This window comes from Eubalaena glacialis, chromosome 4 (genome assembly GCF_028564815.1).
Source record: "Eubalaena glacialis isolate mEubGla1 chromosome 4, mEubGla1.1.hap2.+ XY, whole genome shotgun sequence".
Taxonomy (NCBI): Eukaryota; Metazoa; Chordata; class Mammalia; order Artiodactyla; family Balaenidae; genus Eubalaena; species Eubalaena glacialis.
In genome coordinates this window covers 152,912,966-152,936,463 of record NC_083719.1, presented here as the reverse complement: position 1 = coordinate 152,936,463, position 23,498 = coordinate 152,912,966, and the positions used below count along the sequence as shown (strand labels likewise).

Sequence of the window (23,498 nt, the reverse complement as noted above, 5' to 3'; positions counted from 1 at the left end):
TTTTTCAGTTCAGGAGACAGAGTTGGTTCACACATTGCATATAGTTAATAGTCTCTCAAATCTCTTTTAATCTATAAAAATTGCCTCTCCCATCTTTTTTTCTTGCTATGTATTTATTGAAGAAACTGGATTGGTCATTTGTTCTGTGTAACTTCCCCAAATTTGGATTTTGCTAATTATGTTCTTATTAGGTCTACATATTCTGATCTCATTTGTATTTCTTATAAATTGGTAATCACATCCAGAGGTTTGTTGGATTTAAGTTTAGTGTGTTTCTCTATCAATTAACAAAATAAAACAAAAATCAGAACTCATGCTGTGTCCACTGTGCTATGGTGCTTTCTTACTTTTGTGATATTCTCTCTCCTTTCCAAGTAAGTGATTCTTGAAGAAATACAGAACTTCTTTGCATTTGCATTTTTCTGAGTTAAAAACTGCATAATTTATTGACAGCTGATAGAGAAGCAGTAACCCTGGCTGCAGGAATATCCACATGTGGTTGTCAATTTTGCCAAGGACAGTGATGACACATTTTATGGTATTGACTATCAGTATTAGAGTTTTATTCCTATAGTTTTTAAAATTTTCAACTTTTTTCTTTTTCTCAGTTCAGAAATGTAATGACTTTTGCTATTGTTAGTATATACTTAAACCTTACTTTATTTCAAAAAAAAAAAAGAATTTGAGTGATTACAATGACCCATACAGTGTAGGAAGATAAAAACAAAATAAGTGGATAAATGAAGATGAAAGGAAAAAATAAATGTAGTAAAATAAGATAAAGGAAGAGTTAAAGTTATGCAGAAATGCATAGAATAAGGTTAGTTGTTACAGGAGGGGCACAGGTTAGGCGCTGCTTGTAAATAGTAATATTCTGTGTCTGTAGCAGTTTGCAGGACTTTTGTAATCTTAGATGATAAATATATTCCTTGCTCTAAGGTTGTTTATTTATTTGGTGCTTGTACTTGGTACTACCAACCTCATTGCTTATTTGGAATTAAATGCCTGTAAAGCGGTGGGTCAGGTTTCTCAGTATTGGGTATCAGAGCTCCTTGGAAAATCAGGACTCGTTTTTTCTGTTATACTTTCTTTCTGCATTCTTCTTAGTGTTTTGTTTAGTTTACCCTGTTACATATTTTTTTCTTTCTCTAGTATCTGTGTTATAGCAGGAATGGGATATTCTTAGAACATTTTGTTTTGAATACTTTTAGTAGAATAAAATGACTTCCTAGGAAAATAAATATATATTTAAGAATGTTTCATCTGCAGAATATTCTTTGTCTTTAAGACCTTGGCCATGTCAAATACGTTTTTGGCTTTTGCCTGTTTTATTTGAACTAAATATTTAAGGTTTGTTATGATTTTTTTCCAGTAGAAAGTATCAGAAAACCCAACTCAAAACTGGTTTAAGCTGAAACAGGGAATTTATAATTTGAAAAATCCAGAGGTAGATGTGGATTCAGGTTTCTTCCTCAGAGTGAATGTAGTACCTCCTGGAACCAGCTGTCCCTTGTGGTAGCATGAGGGCAGTTCCAGCTTTCATCCTCTTATGTTCACGCTCAGTGGGGAAAGAGATTTCTTGTGGCTCCCGTAGAAGTCCTGGATTCAACTTGGAGTATGTGCTTATTCCCGAATCAATTACTGTGATTAGGTGATGTAGTCAAAAAACAAGTGTCCACCATCAGCCCTTTAAAATTACAACATTACATTCTTCTCTAGCCTTTGAATCAAATTTTTGCTTTACATGTAACCTTCTGGACTTTACATGTTAATTATTTGATAAATTAGCAAATATTTATTGAGTTCCTACTCTGTACAAGTGCTGTGAGGACCTGAAAGCATTACATTGAAAATTGGTAAATTGTCTTATCAATTGCTTGTATTACTTTATTTTTTATAAATTATTTTGGAAATACAACACCTAGTTTATTTGGAAATAAAGTACAAATTTTATAGGAAAAATTAGTACTTTGTGTTTTCCTGTGGTTTATAGACCAATTTTTGGTTTTTGAATTTGATTATTTTCAAAGTAAAAGTAAATATCACCCTTTCAACCTTTTTTGCTTGCATCCCAATCTTGGTAGCTGTTTTTATTGTTTCTCTTTAGACTTTTAATTCGTCGATTAAAAGAAATGTGGATCATGGAATATTTTTTTTGTCTTAAATGCAGCAAAAAAATGCCCGCATGAGATTTGTCTTCTGATCCTCCTCTCAATTCTGTATTTTCTCAGAGTTAATAAAAAATTTATTATGATGGTGACATCTGTGTTCTGTGCTTTGTAGAACACCTTGACTGACCACTTATAGCTGAGTCATACATAAAGTTATTAAAACAATGGAGCTTAATAGCGTTTTTGACAAAGAAGTCCAGTATCTCTTAAATTGATATTGGGCCTTTACATCTTGACTTCATTACTTCCTTTGTGTGAGAACTTCCAGAGTGCTGTAGTCTACCTGTGTTCATATGTACTCCTGCACAAAGGTCTGTAATGTATAGGTTGACCTTATCGTAGCATGTGTCTCGCAGCAATTATCTGCTGTTGAGACTAGGTACTTTCAAGGGGGTACATACCAAAAGCATCTCGTGAGATATTTAGAAGACCTGGGCTAGAAAAACATTTTAAGAAGATGGACAAAATGCTCTCTATAAGGTCCCTTTCAGCTCCAGAATTTAATGAAATCTCTGGCTTCAAGCGGTAAGAACTCCCCTTACCCAGTTGCCTGCAGAAAACAGTGTGAAGGGAATCAAAGACAACCTTGCTGTGCAGCAGGCAGCAGGAATCCTTACTAAGGCAGTCCTAGCCCCCGGCTGAAAGACAGATTCATTTGTTCTTAGAGCCCAGTGGATTGTGAGGCACAAAACTTCATTCTTATTTGAAACCAAGGTCTGCTTAGGATATGAGAACAATGGGGATTAGATGAGAAAGTAGAGCAAATGCAGAGTTTACTATACATTTAATTAAGGGTTGATAAATCCCTGTATATCTATTAGCTTGGACCACTCACTTTCATGCTATTCCTAGCTTAAAGAAGCAAACTTTTGATTACGATCTTTTTCTAGATCCATCCCTCTGTGTGTGTGTGTGTGTGTGTGTGTGTGTGTGTGTGTGTGTATAAAATTTTAAACATTGAGACTCTGCTAACTTGGAATATGCGTTTCTTTGGAATGGGGACTGGTTAGGTCTCTGAAAATAAATGGGTATTTGAGAAATGAGCAGTGTTTAGAAAATATTAGAGGGCTTGTTTAAATGGTACAAGGTTTGATTTCAAAAGATTTCTTAGCAGGACCAACTTTCGTTCGATAGGTACAGTGAGACAGGAAGCATGTTAGATAGTGGAAGCTTTGAAAGTCTTTGGAAGTGATTTTTAAAATACCATTAGTTAGTGGAGGTTTAGTTTTAATACTCTTGAAAGCAGTGAAACTGCATTTCTTTGAAGTATTTATACTTTAGGAATTTAGCCATTTATCTCCCTTTAGTGAACTGGGAAATAATATAGCTTTATTTCCAGAAATAATTTTGATACCAGAATATTTGGTTTTCAGAATTCTTGTGTTGTCTGTTGAAGCATTTAGTATACTGGCATGTTCAGTAAACTTTTTGAATGAATAATCAGTCTAAAATGAAAGAGTTAAAGTAGGATTATGATGTGGTCTGACTATAATTGTCAGACCTATTGAGAGTAGATGCAGTAACATTCCTTAAGCCATCTTTCTGAAAGTGATATTTCTTCCTAGAAAAAATGAGAGTGTCCATTATATCAGGGGAAAAAAAGTTTCCACTTTCTGTATGTTCTAATTTTTTTTTTTTTGGCTATGCCGAGCGGCTTGTGGGGTCTTAGTTCCCTGGCCAGGGATCGAACCTGTGCCCCCTGCAGTGGAAGCATGGAGTCCTAACCACAAGACTGCCAGGAAATAAACTCTAATGTTCTTTTTAAAATGTGATAAACTTTGCACTCTCTTACATGAAAGTAGGGTAAGGATTTTGGTTCAGTACTGATATTAGGGTAGTCAGATCTTGTTGTGTAGGCACTTCCAGAAATTCTCTGATTAAAGCTTTTTGGCTTGTGAGAGTTGGTAGAAGGATGAGGAAGGGGTGCCACCAGCACCTGTGTCTGGAATGGTAAAGAAGGGGAGGTTGGACTGACTCAGGGTGGGGCTGGTGCCCTGGTATAGATAATGAGAGCAGATGTCTCTTGGCTCTCAGATGATGTCTATAAAACAAGGTGAGTTTTTAGTTCTTGCACCTGGAATTCTTTTCAGGTGTCATGCAGTGTGGAGTATGGATTGTCAGATGTTTAGAAGTGGTAGCCTCCTAAGACAACACTGTTGGTGAAGAGTTTTCTCTGGCTGGGTATCCTCAGCTATTAGGGTAATGTCTTTGTCACCTCAGAGTGCAACCAAACTCTGATAGCTACCTTAACCCCACCTGCTCTCCACATTCATTGGAGAATGGGCTTGAACCAAGGGAAAAGTTGCTAGGACCAGAACTCCAAGTAATAGTGTGGAAATGCCAGTTACTCTGTTTTGAGGTGGCCTGGAGGAGAAAGGAGTGAGAAACTTGAATACTGTACTGCCAGTTTTATATTGGCTGCATCTGAAAAACTATGGTAGACAAAAAGAGTAAAATAAAAATCACCTGTATTTAATTCTGTATCCTATATGTGTTTTATTAAATAAAATGAGATCATAATATAATTTAAGTCCTGATTTTGTAGCCTTTATTCACTTAAGGTTTCTTGAACTTTTTTCATTGTATTGTAACTTCCTTTTCTTAGGTAACTTACTTCTAGGTCAGTAAATATACTCCTATAAAAATGATTTTTATTTGGTGGAAACATTCTGTCTTCTGGGTGATCTGTAATTTATTTAACCAGTCTATTGGGCATTTTTTCCTTTGCTATTATGACAGTCATGTGATGAACATCTTCTTAGCTATATTTTTGGACATATCTTTATTTTTTCCTGTAGCATAATTCCCTACATATGACATTGCTGAATCAATGATGTGCACTTTTTTCAAGTCTTGAGTATGTATTGATAAGTTGCACACGAGAGGTTGTACCAGTTACGCTCCCATCAGCAGTATAGATGAGTGACAAGCGGATAAAATTTGAAAGTAAATCAGAGGAAAACTGCTGCTTTAGGGAGTTTAATGTCTAGCAAAGGAAGAGACAGGTTGTATAATTCAGGGAAGAAAGTAGGGATTTTGGAGTCAGAGTTGCAAGTCTGCTACTTTTGACGTCTGGCAAGTGGTTTGATGTCTCTGATCCTTAGTTTCTTCCTCTTTAAAACTAAGATACCTGTCTGTCCAGAGGTGGTGTGACAGTTAATGAGATCACGATAGCTGTACAGTGTCTGGCACATAGTAGGCACTCTGAAAATACAAATTTGCATCTCCTTCCCAAATTATCCTTTTTTGTAAATTTCATTTACATTTAACATTTTTTATTGAAAATGATATTAAATTTATAGTTTATTGGTCTCCCCTAGTCCTGAAAAATGTTCCTAATTGGACCAGAGATGCTAACTACCTAAAGGCTCAGATGTACTTAATTTAACTGTTGTTTAATTCTCTGCTGTCTCAGGATTTGTGGATCTTGGATAAACCCCATTGGGATTGGGTTCAAACTGATCTGACCTGGAGCTTGCTAGGGGAATCTGTTCCTTATTGGCAACTGAACCTCAGACAGGTCCTAGTACAACTGAGGACCCATGTGGCTATGCCGGAAATAGATTATTTTGTTACATCCTGTTCTCTGTCATGCTGCTTTGAATAGAGATTCTGCTTCCCCCTTCATACATCTAATCCTTCCTCTCCCCAGCTTCTGTTAGAGTGCTGAAAAAACGTGGTGACAGTTTCGAGTCATGAGTAGTAGTTGTGAAGTGGACAAGGATGATTTTTTTTCATTTGAAATTACGCAGGAATAAGCTGTTACCGTTTTGATGCTCGCTGCTGTTTCTGAAGGTCACTAGGTAAAATATTTTTCTAGGACTCAGCATTTTAACGCATTTTAAACCACAGGTATTTGAGATAGACTCAGTTAATTCTTGGGAAAAGAATTTGTTTTTATTTAAATTGTCAAGTTACTATTTGTAACTTGTAACAACTTATATAACTAGTTATATAATTAAACAAAAATAAAGCATCACTTAAAATTATACAATGTAGTATTAAAGTATTATTATAAGTACTAGATGTTCATTGGAGAAAATTTAGAAAATATGGATGAATAGAAATTATAAAAGAAAAATTAGAGGGCTTCCCTGGTGGCGCAGTGGTTGAGAATCTGCCTGCCAATGCAGGGGACGCAGGTTTGAGCCCTGGTCTGGGAGGATCCCACATGCCGCGGAGCGACTAGGCCTGTGAGCCACAATTGCTGAGCCTGCGCGTCTGGAGCCTGTGCTCCGCAACAAGAGAGGCCACGATAGTGAGAGGCCCGCGCACCGCGATGAAGAGTGGCCCCCGCTTGCCACAACTAGAGGAAGCCCTCGCGCAGAAACGAAGACCCAACACAGCCATAAATAAATAAATAAATAAATAAATAAATAAATAAATAAAATTATTTTAAAAAAAAGAGAAAAGAAAAATTACCCTTCATCCCTCTACCAAAGAAAACTGTGAAGATCCATTTTAGTTTTGGGTTCTGGTATCTTATTTTAGATAATCATATAAGATGAGATATTTGGACATTGAAAGTTTTGGTTTTTTTGTTTTGTTTTGTTTTTAGTAGTAGGATTTAAGGAAAGTTTGGGCTCTGGCTTTGAATCCTGATTCCACTAAAATTTGGTTGGGTTTGCATCTCTAAAACTTGGCAGAAAGTAAATTTCAGTTTTCCTCATTCTTATCCTTTTTTCCTTTCTCATTCCACTGCCTCCTTCTCCCCATTCCCTTTTCTTCCTTTAACATATATCCCAGCCTGAAAATATCCTGTGGTGCCTTATCTATAAATATGTAGTTCTACAGTACAGTTGCTAAGAATTAAAGCATTAACGTTCTTGGTTACATGTCACATGGTTACTGTCAAATTCTGTTATAATAAAATACCATTGTAAGGAGATGAAAGCCTTTCACACATTGAGGCATGGACCAGTGTTCAGTTCTTTAAAACACTTTGGAAAATAGCTTTAAACTATGAATTAACAAAAGTTAATCAGGTTGTAGAATTCATAATTCTACAACCTGATTATTATGGTTCTTAGTTTTAAAAACAATACAGTTATTTGGTGAGAGTTTGCTATTTCTTGTAGGCTGCCATCAAACATTATAAGAGCAGAAACCTACATTGTGACTCTTAGAAGACACTTTTAAAAGCTTTGTGGCCCTGTTTTCATTACAACTACTGCAGCTTCTTGAAAAGCAACAGTCTGAGAATTCAGACACAATAGGATAGTTCCTAATTTGGATTAACTTTAATTCTTGCTTTATTTGCTTTGAGATGAGGACAGCCTCCAGCCGAAACTGAATGGATACTCTATAGCTTTCACATCTAGGTTTAGAGAGCTGGAGTTTCATAATCTCCTTGAGCCCACCTACTGTATCATTCTTCAGGACCAAATCCCCACTCCTGGATAGAGATTCCCAGTGGAGAGCGTGTTATCGCCAAGTGATTACTATGAAATAGATCTTTTCTCTCATTCCTTCTGTATTTGGTAGCTCCCATTTCATTATCATGGCACTCTTTGTATTATGGTGGGAGTTTTATTGGAAAAAAATTGACTTTAGACATGTACTTCCAAAGGTAAGTGTTGGCCCTCGTTTCTACTCTTTGTAGCCCAGCTGAAAGAAATTTGCATTAGTTGTAAAATAAAAATGAGGGGCTGTCTTTAGGCTCTCTAATAGACTTATCTTTCTAACTTCTCTTTAATGTTATGCTTCACTCCAGCTGCCAAAGGTCATTCCTCTGCTTAAAAGTTTAATAGTTGTCTCATCATTGTCTCTAGCAATGGTTTGAATGTTAAAGTTTTTGATGTCTCATTTGAAGGAATTAAACCATTCTAAACACTCTGATTTCACAATATTTATAAAAACATATACAGTTTTTGTATACTGTTTACTTCCTTTCTTTATCATTGGGTTACTATTGAGCCAACTTCTTCTTTCTCTATTCTTGCATGTGGCAAATGTTCCCCACATGTTCTAGAGAACAGCATCTTTCTTTGATGCTTGCTTGAATTGGCTTGGCTTTGGCTTGATATTATGCTTTATCTCCTACCTCTTAGTCTAAGAACCTCACCCCCACCCTTGCCAGTGTGTTGCATGACCTGCTTCTGTTCTTCTGACACATATTGTTGAAGCAGTAGGTATACTGAGTTGCAGGGGAAAAAAAATCTCATACACGTTGATAAAAAATTGGACCACACACCTGGGAAGGATTGGCTGTTTACTGGTGAGCTATAGCACGCAGCCTAAGAGCTGTTTTCCTGCAGGATGAAGTCTCAAGTTCGATAGAATGGTATAGGGGAGTCCTCTGTGATTTGGCCCCTCTCTATCAGGCTTTCCTCATCTCACACTTAAATACTTTAGTCATGCTAAATTAATTGCAGATACTTGAGTAAGACTGCCATTTCTTAGCTATTTGGCTTTGCTTAATGCTGTTTATTTTGCCGGAAATGTGTCTCTCTCTCTTTTTCCCTTGGCTGCCTCCTACTCATCCTTTATGGCTTAGTTCAGGCATTTTCCTCCTTTGGGTGTGTTAAGACTGTGTGTGTGTGTGTGTGTGTGTGTGTATTTACATGGCACATTCTCAAAATTCCCTCCTGTAAGCTACTGGAGGAGAGAGAGAATGTCTTCATTGCGTTTCTGTCTGCAGATATAAGGTCAGGTAAGTTTTTTGTTGAATGGAATAGTATTTAAGCCCCTCAACTTGTTTATCTCAATTGTGATGATAGAAGAAGCTGGTAATGGTTCTGTGGAAAGAAAAAAATTGGGATTTATAGGGCATATTTCTAAATCAGAGTGACATTAGAGAGACGATTAACATAAAATACCTCTTTGAGTAGCTTTTAAAAGAATTGCCTCTTTGAGAAGGAATCAGGGCAAGATATTCAAAACAATTCCATCTAGACACAGACCAAAGTTAGCTTTTGTGAGTTCTTCTTAAAGCTAGCCAATCAGAGGCAAGGTGCTTGCAGCCACTTTTCCCTTTTGATTTGTGGTTCCTATGGCAATAGGAAGAGAGCCTAGGACATTTCCCTCCTACCTCTTTTAATAACTTTTTGCTTTTGAAAAATGCCAAAAGCTATTATTCTTTTTGTCTTATAGTGTTTCTCAGCATGGTGGCCCTGATTTTGGTTTTTGATTATACAGTGGGTATGACAAAATTAATAAACACTATCAGTTTCCTTGATTAATGTTATTTTCTTTGGCTATAGAACATACAAATATAATTAGTCTAATTGGGTATTTGCTGTTAATGTTAGAATCCCATGTGAATCATTTCCTGTTCTCTGTGAACAACCCTAAATTAGAATATTGGTCATTACAAGTAGCTAAATGTGAAATTAAAACAAACATTTCTTAGGGGTTTTCTACCCCTGAAAGGCCTCTCTTAAGCATCCCCATTGTGATCCCTCTGGGTTTCTCTTGAGCTCCAGGCTGAAGTCTCAAGAGGAAAGAGGCTTAGTTTGTATTGTTGTTAGCTTAATACGTAGGTCAATAAGTGTTTGTTAAAATTGGTAAATACCCACGGTATCAGGGTAAGTTCTTCAGACATATTTTAACAATGAGATAGTGTTCCAGAAGTTTAAAGATAGACCACTGTTAGCTTAAAAAAAAAGAAAAAAGAAAAAGAGAGATAATAGTCTGCACTGTGATTATAGCTTATATAAAGAAATCTTTACATTATTCAGTTAAAGAGTGATGGATAATAGTTATTCCACAATAGTCAACATGGATTTTCCACCAGGTCCCAAAGTTTAAAATTAGCAGCTTTAAGAATCAATTACTGTTTGTGGTCAGAACTGTATTTTAATGCTCTTAGGTTGATAAATATGGAACTTTTATGTTTAGCCATTATTTTCAAATTAGATCAATGTCCTCTTGGACCATTAGACCTAAGAGGAGCCTTATTTAGATGAGCAGGTATAGACTTTATTAAAAGATGGGTGTATTTCCTAGAGTGGCATTTTCTGTTGAGTAAAGACTATTTTTCAGCACTGTGGTTGGTTGTTTAGCTTCAGGGTAATTGAGTGTGAAAGTAGGGCAGTTCTAATACTTGTTATGAACACTGGCATCACTCTCTTTACCCCAAAGTATCTTCCATGGATGTTATAAAGATAAGTTCTTGGAAACTGGACCCTTGAAGCGTCCTTTAAAAATCTTTTTCTGGCTATACAGGTTCAATATCAAGTTTTAAAAAATACTTGTAATAAACGTTTAATATTTTGAAATTAAGTTCTTAGAAGTTTTTCTTTATGTTGTTTTCCATATTCTTATAAGTATTAATTTGATCATTAGATGATTAGGAAACCTTGGGAAGATCATTACTTTTCTTCTTTGGGCTTTAGTTTCTTCACTTCTGAAATCAGGGGTGGAAGTTTGAACTAATTGGTCTTCCAGTTTTCACAGTCTATGATTCTTTGATTTATTGAATGTGAAAATTGGTCCTTTTTTTTTTTTTTTTTTACGTTCTGGATCTCAAGTTATTAGCAGAATCTAATCAGGGTACAGTACGTTATGCCTTCATGGTTTTTACCCTTTGAGGCAAATACATGTTAAACCTTGCAGAGGGAATCTGTTTTTAGTGAATAAATGAAAATTGATTTGCAGATGAGCTTTGGTGTTAATTCGGTATTAGTTGCTGAATACAAGTATAATCCTTAAACTCTATTCTCAGATCTGAGTGATTCTGTGATTTGGATAACTACAAAGATTCCAAAAAAGAAACTTAACTTGAGCTATGAGGATGTTGGAAGTTTATTTAAATTAAATAATGTGTGTAATCTGTGTATACATACGTAATGTGTTTGGGCCTTTTCTCTCTGCCCTAAACATTTTGCTAGGTATCTCTGGATAGAGAGAGTTTGTTGTAGTAAAAAGAAAACATGTTTGCTTAGAGTAAGACAGGATTAACTTCTAGTCCTAATTCTGCCATCAATTAGCCCTTGTTTTCTTGTACCTTGGACAAGTTGCTGTTTCAACAAATCAAGCTCTCCTTTCCTGATCTTTGGTTTCCTCATCTGTAAAATGGAATAATACTTGTCTTACAAGGGTTTTTGTGAGGGTTTACTATGTCAGCTGTCTAGCATATAACAAGAGCTTGATAAATGGCAGCTATTTTCATTATATTATACAAACATTTATTCAGCATCTTTTATGGCACTCTATGAAAGTGTTGGAGTGGCAGAATATGTGTGACTGGAGTATCAGTGATATACTTTACTATATTGGCTATGGGAAGCTTTGAAATGAAAGCACACTATTGGAAATGTATGGCATGTTCATTGTTACCAAAAACCTGCTCAGTTTTTTTATTCCATTTGAGTCTTCTGGTTTTGTATTCTTTAAATACCTTTTCTAAATAATCTCAATACTCTAGTTACATTATAGGTGAGATATAATTAGAAAGTACAGATGCTGGATAGGAAGGAATCGGGTCTATCTGATTTCAAGCATAGTGGACTTTGTTTATACTATAGTTGGGGTAACCATAGATTTATCTACCAAACCAGAATACTTTGAGAGTGAAAGTTATGCTGGGACCAGTGTAAACCTGGACTGTCCCAGGAAAGTGAGTATATTTAACCATCCTAATTATAGCTAGAATAAACAAGTTTATGAGGTTGGGTCTGAGGCTTCTGCAGTATTTTGGTTGAACCCAAACACCCACCTTCAGGTTTGGTTTTGTGTTTTTTTTGGCATGATTATTGATTTTGCCAGAGTAAGTTAATTGACCTTAGGTCTGAAAAAGTACTTATTGAATACCATAAATAATCTAATGGTTTAAAAACACTAGCCATAATACATATGTTTATATTTTACTTTTTTCTTAATTCCCTTAAAACCAGCAAGCTCTTGAAAGAGGAATGGGAATGGGTAAATGAAAGAAGCTTTTAATTCTTACTTGTGTCAAATGAACTTTGTAAGCAAAGTCCAAAATGAAAATCATGATTATTCTAAAGTTTTTTCCTTTGGGAAGGCAGAGATGTGGATGACACTCAAAATCAGATGCGTTTTTATCAGCTCTTTTATTTCCTGTATCTATCAATCTGTCGCTTATCTTTCTTGTTCTTTTTGCCTTGTGTCTCTAGGTCTCCTGTAATTTTATTTAGGGATGTGCAAAAGTGTACCCAGATGATAAAATTTCAGGTGATCAATGATAATAGAGGCATCATAGTCTTGTGGAATGAATGTGGGTTTTAATAGCAGCCATCAAGGTTTGAAATTCTGACTCTCCCCTCCTTTGCTGTTTGTCCTTGTGCAAATGACTTACCTCTGAGCCTCAGTTTCCTGACACTGTGGCGTGGGAATTAGAGAACACATTTAAAGTGCCTGGCACATGGTAGGTGATGTAATGATAGCAATTATAATTACATGACATAGACCAAAAACCATTACTTTTATGAAGTTAGAGTGACAATCTCACCATAATCTTGTTTTGCACTCAAACTTTACAGTTCCCTTTAGTGGTTTTCATTTAAACATTCTTTCTCTCCCTCTTGATTCTGTTCACTGTATCCTGAGGAGTTAGTGGTTGGCAGCAGAAACCTCCTTTCCGTAGGACAGAAAGTGGGCCCTCTCCCAAGGTTTCAGTAAGTTTTGTTGGACTACCACCCCTGACCTCCAAGCTGCCAAGGGTGCACCCCCTGCCCAACTAACATTCAAGTTGCCTGTGTGAAGGAGTGATTTGTTGCGGCCTCTAACTGCTTCTTCTCTTCCTTCCTTTTTGTCATCCTGCAGTGTTCTGTGCCAAGGTCTTTGTGGCTAGGCTGCGCCAACCTGGTAGAGAGCATGTGCGCACTGAGTTGCCTGCAGAGCATGCCCAGTGTCAGATGTCTCCAGGTGCCTCTCTTCTTTCTTGTTGTAAATGTGTTTTTTACGTATACCATGAACATTTGTTGAAACTTGCAGTAGTGTGTTTAATCCAATGTTAAGTCTGCTAAATGTTCTGTGTAACCCTCTGCTTTCCTCCAGCCTGGGTGCCCCACATGGAGGAGTTCATGCCAGGAGGGGCCCTTCAGAGCAAATGGGTCTTTGGCTGGGCCCTGTTCTGCTCCTCTTTTTCTGCTCCTGCTTTTTATCCCCCCAACCCCCACCTTGAAGCTGTGATTCTCATGTTTAATAGCTGTGCATGTACCCATACAACCTTGACATTTTCCATTTGGCTACTTTCAACAGTTCTTTGTTGAGTTGGGAGGATTTCATAATTCAAGTGGTGATTTTTCTATTTTGAAACTCATCTTTTTGGCTTGCTTTCTCTCCCTCCTTCCATAAAGGAGTGGAGAAAGAATCACTAATGGTACAAAGCCTCAAATTGAAGCTTATAAAGATCACAGCTTTATGCTGGCAATAACTATCAGTTTGGGCCACCTCCCACACCTGTCCTTAGGGTACACCCAGTTTTCCAGGCCGAGGCTGGCAGAGAATTCCACAGATAAAAGTAAAACTCTTTTGGGGTGTGGGAGGGGTTGCTCCAGAAAAAAGCTATTAGCAGGAGTGCAGCTGGACTGACCTCACTTGTTGGGATGGATTGTAAGAGAGCCAAGGCAGAAAACATTGTGACTTTATTGGGGAAGCTCTGTTTAGAGAAAGCATGTATTTAATTTAGTATGGTTTCAGTAGCAGTGTTCAGTTTTCATCACTGTATATTTCAGACAGTTTGATATATCTTTAAAAAGCAATATTGAATTCCTGGCATCCTGTTGAGACTGCCCTGTTTTAGGAAAACACTGTAGAATCAGGAAATGAATTAGAGGGATATTATTGATGGTATGGGTGACTTTACTGTTCTCAAGGTTATCTTTCTATTCATGTTTACAGTCTTTAAATGGAGCTGGGGGGGGCCAGGAAGGAGAAAAATTTCCTTCATATTGGGATCATGCTTTTTATTTACTTATGAGCAAACATTCTGAGCAGCATTGGTGTGGTTATTGATTCAGATTGCTTTCTTTAGAAAACTGTGCTGGAACCTCACTAACACAGTTAACTAGAGAGTGAATTAAATGTAAGATCCAGCTGTCTTAGGGTCAGTATAAAAAGTTGGGTTACAACTCTTAGGGTCCAGGGATTGGGTGTTTCAGCGATGCTGCAGGGTTATGTATGTTTATCCTTGGAAAAGCGGCTTCCCTGCATGTGATGTACCTTTAACAAAAATGTTCTTGAAATAGCAGACATTATTGCATGTGCTCTCCTTGGTGCTAAATAATGGATATTTGCATTATAGTAATAGTGTACATCTTTGTCTCTATTTCTCTGAAGATGCTTACTTGAATGTTACAGTTTGCTTTTTAGTGGACTGATCTAGTTTTTTTCCCCAGAAATTTAAGCAGGCGAAGAATTGTAGCTGTTAATGAGGTCTGGATGCGCAGATTATTTTTATTGCATTCAGTTAAAAGTAATTGACCGATGGAAGGCGTTATTCAATATATTTTAGTAACAGTATTGTGAATTCTCTGGAGGTGGGGTGAGTGGGAGGAAATATGGGTTCCTACCTTGTTGAAAATGGAAACCCAAATGTGTTAAAAGTTCTTCTTTGACTCATCCCTCCCAGTGAAAATCATTTAAGAGAAAAAATGTAAACTTTGCCTTGATTGGACCTTGAAATAAGGTGAAATATTGAATGATATTCACTGAAATGTGAATGGAACAAATATTGTCTTCAGAGGTGTATTAGGGAGTTTTATTTACTTAGGTTTTTATTTTCTTTAGTTTATGATAGAGTATGCAGCACAGTAAAGTGAAATATGTACTCAGCTGATTGGAATTAGCAAATCATTACTCTATTTTGTTCCATTTGTGAATGGAAAGTAAACATATGTATATGAACCCGGAAGACTTCCTTTCTCTCTCCCCCTTGGTTTTACATATTATTTTAACACTAGTGTTCCTCCTCTCTGCCTCCAGTATCCAAACAAGTGCTAAAACTTAGTGATTAAAATTTAATTTGGGTATGGGCTTTTTCAAAGAATGCCTTTTGTTTATATGCTACATCTTAGGTTTATCACAAAGATGACTTTTGCTTCACATTGCATGCCTCTCAGCAAGCCCCTATTAAGAAGAGAAGGAACAGGCTACCCAAAGGGCCTGGTTGACTTTGCTGGGGCTCTGGAGTTGCATGAAAGGGCCTCCCTTAAAATTACCACATTGGACCCATGAACAGTTGCATCTTTAGCCAGTTAGCCTATCTGTTGATATATGGCTGAATTAGTGTACCTTCTGAAAAGCAGGAGTAAAGATAGTACTGTAGTTCCCTTTAGGCATAGTTTCTGCCACCTGTGAGAGGGGAAAAGGAATAGTAAAGACTTAAAAAATAAAAATCACTCGTTCACCTCAATAAAACTGTTAAAAAAAATCACCACCAATTGTACTTGGGGCTTCACATATATTAGCTTTGTGACAACCCTATGAGATAGGTATTATTATTCCCATTTTTTCAGATGTAGAAACTGGGTCTCAGAGGTGATATGTGTGATTGGACCCAAGTTAATCTTTACATATCTGTGAAGTGGGGAGCTAGCATTTGAACCCAAGATTTGCATGATTCCAAAATTGGTTTTCTTTCCTCTACACTGGAATGCTACTATTTCTAGAGTTTTCCATTTTAGTTTTGTTTGTGAAAACTTTACTATTGCGATATCCAGTGTGTGGCTTGTTTAGTCATTATCTGAAAATAAAAAAAGAAAACCTGCCAAATATCTATAGTGGGGGAAATTGCATTCCCTTTGCCAAGCTGAGCCCTCCTGAATCCTAAAGCTAGCGAGTTTCCTGAGTGGCTTTTCTGAAAATTCAATTCCATGAATATTTACTGAACAATTGGTATGTGCCAGGGCCTGTACTGGTGCTGGGTATATAAAAAGATGAGCAATACAGACCTTTTCCCTGTTCTCAAGGAACCCATTGTAGTAAGCAGACCTGTGAACAAAAATCTAGACTGAACCACAAATGAAGTCCCTGTGTGTGAGAGATGAAATTCTGAAGTTAGCCATATACACACACACACACACATACATGGAAATATACACACACATACATACATACTTTTAAAAAATGTGAAACACTTTGGGCTTCCCTGGTGGCGCAGTGGTTAAGAATCCGCCTACCAATGCAGGGGACACGGGTTCGAGCCCTAGTCCGGGAAGATCCCACAAGCCGCAGAGCAACTAAGCCCATGCACCACAACTACTGAGCCTGCACTCTGGAGCTCGTGAGCCACAACTACCAAAGCCTGCGCGCCTAGAGCCCCTGCTCCACAACAAGAGAAGCCACCGCAATGAAGAGTAGCCCCCGCTCGCCGCAACTAGAGAAAACCCGTGTACAGCAATGAAGACCCAATGCAGCCAAAAAAAAAAAAAAAAAGTGAAACACTTTGAACTAGGACTAACCCTCAACATTTTTTAGAACAGTTGAACTAGAATATCTTGTTGTCTCTGAACTAAGCTGAACTGAATCAATATTTTAGTTGGTTCAGATAACCAGATTCAACCAGTTGATTGTTACATCATATAATCAAGAGTTCAGACCATGTATGTATGTATCATATATATGATAATATAATTATCATATAGGTACCATATATATATGACTATATATGTATTATTTATATATATGTATCATTAATTTTCCACCTTCTTTTTAAGTGTTGGGCCCTAGGTACTAGGTTATCTCATTTAATCCTTTATGGAGAAGTTATCTATCTTGGCTTTTTTGTATATGAAGTTATGGAATTGAATTGACTTGCCTAAGGTTACACATTTATTTAAGTGGCAGAACTAAGTTATGAACCTAGGTCTGGATGGATAACTGCAAAGCCAGTGTGTTCTGGTCACCATGCTGTAGTGACCTTAACCTGGCAACTGCCATTTTTGGGTAGAAACAATTACCCTTTATTTATTTATTTACTTTTAAAATACATTTATCTATCTGTCTGTCTATCTATCTATCTATTTATGGCTGCGTTGGGTCTTCGTTGCTGCTCGCGGGCTTTCTCTAGTTGCGACGAGTGGGAGCTACTCTTCATTGTGGTGTGCGGGCTTCTCATTGCGGTGGCTTCTCTTGTTGTGGAGCATGGGCCCTGGAGTACGTGGGCTTCAGTAGTTGTGGCACGCGGGCTCAGTAGTTGTGGCTCGCAGGGTCTAGAGCACAGGCCCAGTAGTTGTGGCGCTCGAGCTTAGTTGCTCCGCGGCATGTGGGATCTTCCCAGACCAGGGCTCGAAGCCGTGTCCCCTGCATTGGCAGGCGGATTCTTAACCACTGCACCACCAGAGAAGTTCCTCCTCTTTATTTTTAACATTAAAAAGTTGAAAGCTAATGCACCTGGAATGTAGAGGTTCCATGTAGTGAACTGACAAGTTTTCTTGGGAATGCCATTTGCAAGCTCTCAGTTGGGAAGAGTGTTAGTGATAAGCTTTTTTAAAGAGTTGGACTGATTGCTTGAAATGACAGCAGAGGTCATGTGAATCAAGTTTTAGTGCCTCTCGCCTAGCTCCATTGTGGATAGTGCTGGGCAGTTATTAATAGAACTTCTTGACATCTGCCTTTCTTGTTTCTTTTCTTTTCAATATATATAATGAGACACACTGGTTTGAGAACACTACAGTTGGAACTTAACAGCTACCAACGTAAGAGAATATTTTTTAGAGAAGGGAGATAGCTTGGTAGAAAGAATCCTGATTCTGGAGAAGACAAACTTCAATTCTAGTCTTCTGCCTGATGCTTAATAGCTTTGTGACGCTAGGCAAGTTACTTAATTTTCCTGACCCACGGTTTCCTCATCCTTTACATGGAGATAGTTATATCTGTCTGTCTGAGGTAGAGGGGAGATAACAGCTACACCTTACCAGTTGCTTGCTGTTGAGGAACGAAAATCCATTTCTTTCATTGCTTGCCCCTGGTTCCCTATTCAAGAAGAGGGAATTCCAGTCTTAGAGTCCAGGGCAAGATAAGAATAAGATAAAAGACTGGGCATATGATGTGATACGGCCCCTGCTGTCAGGTGTTCTTGTTTTGTTCAGGGCTGTCTCCTAAGGTCACACATGGCTGTTCCAACTCAATGTCTCTGTCTTTTTTTTAATGAGCGTTGGGGATTTATTATTTCTTGTTCATTATTCTGTTGCACTCTAGGGCCAATAATGTGAAGGTGTGGAGTAACCTTTCAGTGGTAGAGTGTAGTATTTTATGAACATTAAAAAACACATTTTTTTCCCTGTATAAGAAAATTTACAAATGTAGTTTTTTAAGAAAAAAAAAAAAAATCCATTGGTAACCTCACCACCCAGAGAGAACATTTGTTGCTGTTTTAAGGTCTGTCTTCCTCCTGCCTATTGGGCAGGGAGGAATTCATCAAATTGTGCAGGTTCTCTTTGTTATTGTGGTGATGAAAATGATTATAAGAATGGTGTTTTAATGTCCCATGGAACCCCAGAGTGTGACTTTGGGGTCACTAGAAGGATAATGCCTCTCTCACTTACTCACCTGGAATAGCTCTGGATTTATCTGTATTATATAGCAAAACTCTTAGTAAGATTTTATGTGAAAAATTCTATGGAAATTTCTAAACACACAAAAAAGTAAAGCAATCCATTCAACTCAGCCTTGAACAGTTTTCAAAATTATGCTATTCTTAGTCCAACTTTCTCTTTCTTGAACTTTGTTTTTTTCTGGGGCATTTTAAAACAAATCTAAGATAGCTTTAACAAAAAGGAGTTTGACAAATCACTGTTTTATGTCAGCGAAAAAAAAAATATAAAAAAGTTTCAAAGAATAAAAAAATAGTACAACTGGTACCGAAGGTTATAAAAGACATGTAAAGTTTCCTTTGAACCCAGGTCTCACTTCCCAAAGTATCACTTCTGAGTTTCCCATTATCCTTTAGACAGAAACTTTAAAAAATAGAAATAGAACCATATTATACATATTATTTTTCAATTAATAACTTTTTCAATTAGTAAGATACATTGCCCATCTTTCCATATCAGCATATAAAATCATATAAACCCTGTTCTTTTTTATGGATGCAATAATATTTCATCATATTGGCTTTATCATTTAAAAATATATGTATATCCCGTTCCCTATTAATGGAACTTTAGGCTTCAGTTTTTTTTCTGTTATGGCACTTTGCTAATTTCAGTGAACATATACCTTTAGGCTTGCATGATTATGTCTGTAGAATAAATTCCTAGAAGTACAGTTGCTTGGTCAAGGAGTATCAGTGTTTTATTATTAAATTGTCTGTATACAGAAAAGTAATAATCTCTCCTTTCCATCCCCCCCGCAACAAATGTTAACAGTTAATGTTGTCTACCGTTGCATGTTTTGGTTTTTTGTTCATAGGATGATGATGTAGCCAACAATTACAGGGATTTTCCCTCTTTATTTGCTTACTGTCATATTGCAGACATGTCCCCAGTTTTTGTAAAGTCTAACTCTTTCACCAGTGGAAATTTCACCAACTTTTATCATCCATAGATTTGGGGGCAGTGAGGGCGAGGAGTACATTTTTTTCTTCTTCTTTGAATTATAATGTATGTGTAGAAAGTACAGAAATCTTAACTATATAGCTCAGTGATTTGTCACAAAACGGGCAGTGGTTTATTTTGATAGGTGAGGCTAAATCATTTTCATGGAGGGTGAACCAGTTTATAATCTAGTTTATTTCTGTAAGCTCTGGATATCATTTAAAAATGTTTAAGGTTTACTTTAAAAATATTATTAAAAATAACCTATACTTGTTCCAATTTAAACTAATAATAAAAAGTGACAAATAGTAACATGATAAATTAAGACTTTCTACCATCATTTAAAAATCACTGCGTAATATTCCATTTAATATATATATTACTGATTTTAAGAAACCTTCCCTTCCTTGTCAAGACTGCTTCCAATTTTTGAGACATCCATGTTGAGAAGAACATCACTGTAGCTAAGTGTTTGTATACTTCTGTGATTATTTCTTTAGGTGAAAGAATGTGCACATTAAAACACTTAAGGTTGCTAAATTGTACTTTTGACAGGCTGGCTCAGATTATACTCCTAAAAGCAGCGGATGAGAGATTCCCTTTTTATATGCCTTAGCTGGCATTGGATAATTTAATTTTGTATTTTTTTGCCATTCTGATAAATGAAAATGTTAAAATACATGTTTATTTATTGGCCATTTCTACTTCTTGTTTTATGAGTTACCTCTTCATACCTTTTCTCCATTTTTCTAAAATGACTTTTTAAAAAAAAATCTTAGTTGTAGGAATTCTTTATATATTAAATACAGTAACTCTGTCATTTATTGCAAGTGTTTTCTCTAGTTTGACATTTGCCTTTCAATTTTGTTTATAATGCTTTGTGCTTTGAAGAAGGTTTTGAAAGAAATTTTTACTCTTTATATAATCATACTTATTCTTTTTTCTTTTTTTAATGTATTTTTTATTGAAGTACAGTTGATTTATAATGTGTTAATTTCTGCTGTACAGCACAGTGACTCAGTTATACACATTTATACATTCTTTTTTATATTCTTTTACATTATGGTTTATCCCAAGATATTGAACATATAGTTCCCTGTGCTATACAGTAGGACCTTGTTGTTTATCCATTCTGTATGTAATAGTTTGCATCTACCAATCCCAAACTCTCAGTCCATCCCTCCCCCAACCCCCTCCCCCTTGGTAACCACAAGTCTGTTCTCTATGTCTGTGAGTCTGTTTCTGTTTCATAGATAGATTCATTTGTGCCATATTTTAGATTCCACATGTAAGTGATGTCATATGGTATTTGTCTTTCTCTTTCTGACTTACTTCATTTAGTATGATCATCTCTGTGTCCATCCATGTTGCTGCTAATGGCATTATTTCATTCTTGTTTATGGCTGAGTAGTATTCCATTGTATATATGTACCACATCTTCTTTATCCATTCATCTGTCGATGGACATCTAGGTTGTTTCCATGTTTTGGCTATTGTGAATAGTGCTGCTATGAACATAGGGGCACATGTATCTGTTTGAATTATAGTTTTGTCCAGGTATATGCCCAGGAGTGGGATTGCTGGATCATATGGTAACTCTATTTTTAGTTTTCTGAGGAACCTCCCATACTGTTTTCCATAGTGACTGCACCAACTTACATTCCCACCAACAGTGTAGGAGGGTTCCCTTTTCTCCACACCCTCTCCAGCATTTGTTATGTGTAGACTTTTTAATGATGGCCATTCTGACCGATGTGAGGTGGTACCTCATTGTAGTTTTGATTTGCATTTCTCTAATAATTAGCATTGTTGAGCATCATTTCATGTGCCTGTTGGCCATCTGTAGTCATTCTTTTCCTTTACCATTCTTCTAGTGGTTTATGGCTTTATGTTTTATATTTAAATCTTTCCGTTTCTCTGTAATTTATTTTGGTATATGCTATGAATCAGGGATCCACATTCTTTCTAAATGGCCACACTGTTTTCTGCATACTATTTACTGATCTCGCTTTTCCCCCATTGGTTTGAGATCATATGCTCATGTTTCATTTCCTTGTATCTGATGATGCCCACTCACAGAAATCTCTTTCAAGCTTTTGTTCTTCTTTACTTCTCTAGTATCATCATCAGTTATTAACCTCTTTAGGCTTGTCATGGTCCGCGGTGTATCATGCTGTCTTTCATACATACAGTGCTGGTTTCAAAGTGTCCTGTTAATGATGATAAGCTTTGAAAGTTCAAAGTGCCAAACAGAAAGATTCATTTTAGCATTTTTCTAAAGAAGTGATGTTTCCTGTTTTTACTGTGAATTGAAATTGTTGGGTATTTTTTTTTTTTTTTAGTGATTTCCATGTCATATTTTCTGAATATAGGGTGACTTGGTGATCTCAGAATTTGAAGCAACAGGTAAATTCATATTTTGGAGAAAGTTTTAATGATAGCACAATGCCTGGCATATAGTACTAGCCCTCAAGAAATAGCACTTTATTAATTTCATTGATCGTATACATATTTTTAGGCACTCAAGAAATCACTTATATTTTCCATGGAAGAGAGCCTCTGCTATGGGAAAATGAAAACTACGCCTTGTTTTACTAACACGTTTAATTTATGGTTTCCAAAACAGTGTGTGCGTGATGGATAAGGTAGTGTGCATGTTGAGTAAGGTTTAACAGTATATGTAATTTGAGGATAGGGGGGTGGGTAAATGGGATTCAGACCACATTAAAAAATGCCTTTTTACTTTTTCAACAAAAATGACACAATATACCTCATACTGCAGACTTTTATTTTATTGCTTGTAAGAATTCTGGTTTTATGTATTTCTGTTGATTTATTTTTATTGTTCTGTTTATGAAAGTAACACTTTTTCACTGCAAAAATTTTGGACAGTAGAGGAGTATAAAGAAGAAATTAATCATTCAGCCATAATTTCACTTCATTTTAGTGCCCATTCATTGTTTTTTCTTCTTGACATTTTATGTATGTGTGTATGTTTTGTTTAGTTTAGTTTATAAATAGCCTTATACTCTATGTATACTGAATTATAACCCCATTTTTACCAATATGATTCACATTAGTAAACTTAGGTCTACATTTTTAATAAATGACTATGTAGAGTTTAATTGTCTGGATGTACAATAATTTAATCATTCTCCTACTGATGGACATTAAGGTTATTAAATTTTAGTCTATACTTATTTCTTAGGTTGTATTATTCATTGGAGAAATTCTGAGTCAAAGGATATGAACTTTCTTAAGGCTTTTAAACATTGACCGAGGGCTTCCCTGGTGGCGCAGTGGTTAAGAATCTGCCTGCGAATGCTGGGGACAAGGGTTCGAGCCCTGGCCCGGGAAGATCCCACATGCTGCGGAGCAACTAAGCCCATGTGCCACAACTACTGACCCTGCGCTCTAGAGCTCGCGTGCCACAACTACGGAGCCCGTGTGCCACAACTACTGAAGCCCGTGCGCCTAGAGCCCGTGCTCCGCAACAAGAGAAGTCACCGCAGTGAGAAGCCCGTGCACCGCAACGAAGAGTAGCCCCTGCTCGCCGCAACCAGAGAAAGCCCGTGCGCAGCAACAAAGACCCAACGCAGCCAAAAATTAAAAATTAAAAAATTAATTAATTAATTTTAAAAAACCCCAAAAAACATTGACCTATCCTCCACCAAAAAGGTTATTCTAATTTATATTATTCTCAGCATATGATAGTATACTATCTCAGTATCATTATCTCAGTATATGATAGTACAAATAAATGCCCAGTGTAGAAAACTGGAAAACATAGGAAAGCCCAAAGAATACATTAAAAAAAATCACACTTTGTTTACTCATTTGCTTATTCTTCAAGCAACAAATGTTTATGATGCTCCTACTGTGT

At 36.7% G+C, this 23,498-nt stretch overlaps 1 protein-coding gene across 6 annotated transcripts in view; it reads left to right on the top strand.

Annotated features, from left to right (window-relative positions):
- Positions 1 to 23,498, top strand: part of FBXW11 (F-box and WD repeat domain containing 11) — a 128,999-nt gene that overhangs the window by 24,571 nt on the left and 80,930 nt on the right. For 2 of the 6 annotated variants that reach the window (XM_061189930.1, XM_061189931.1), the window contains exon 2: positions 12,900 to 13,001. The exons of 3 other annotated variants lie outside the window; for them this stretch is intronic. In XM_061189930.1, coding sequence (XP_061045913.1) covers positions 12,951 to 13,001 — 51 coding nt within the window. In that variant the 5' untranslated portion in view covers positions 12,900 to 12,950. Of the gene's footprint in view, positions 1 to 12,899; positions 13,002 to 23,498 lie in introns of those variants that run through there. One more of the 6 variants, XM_061189926.1, reaches the window with a different exon arrangement.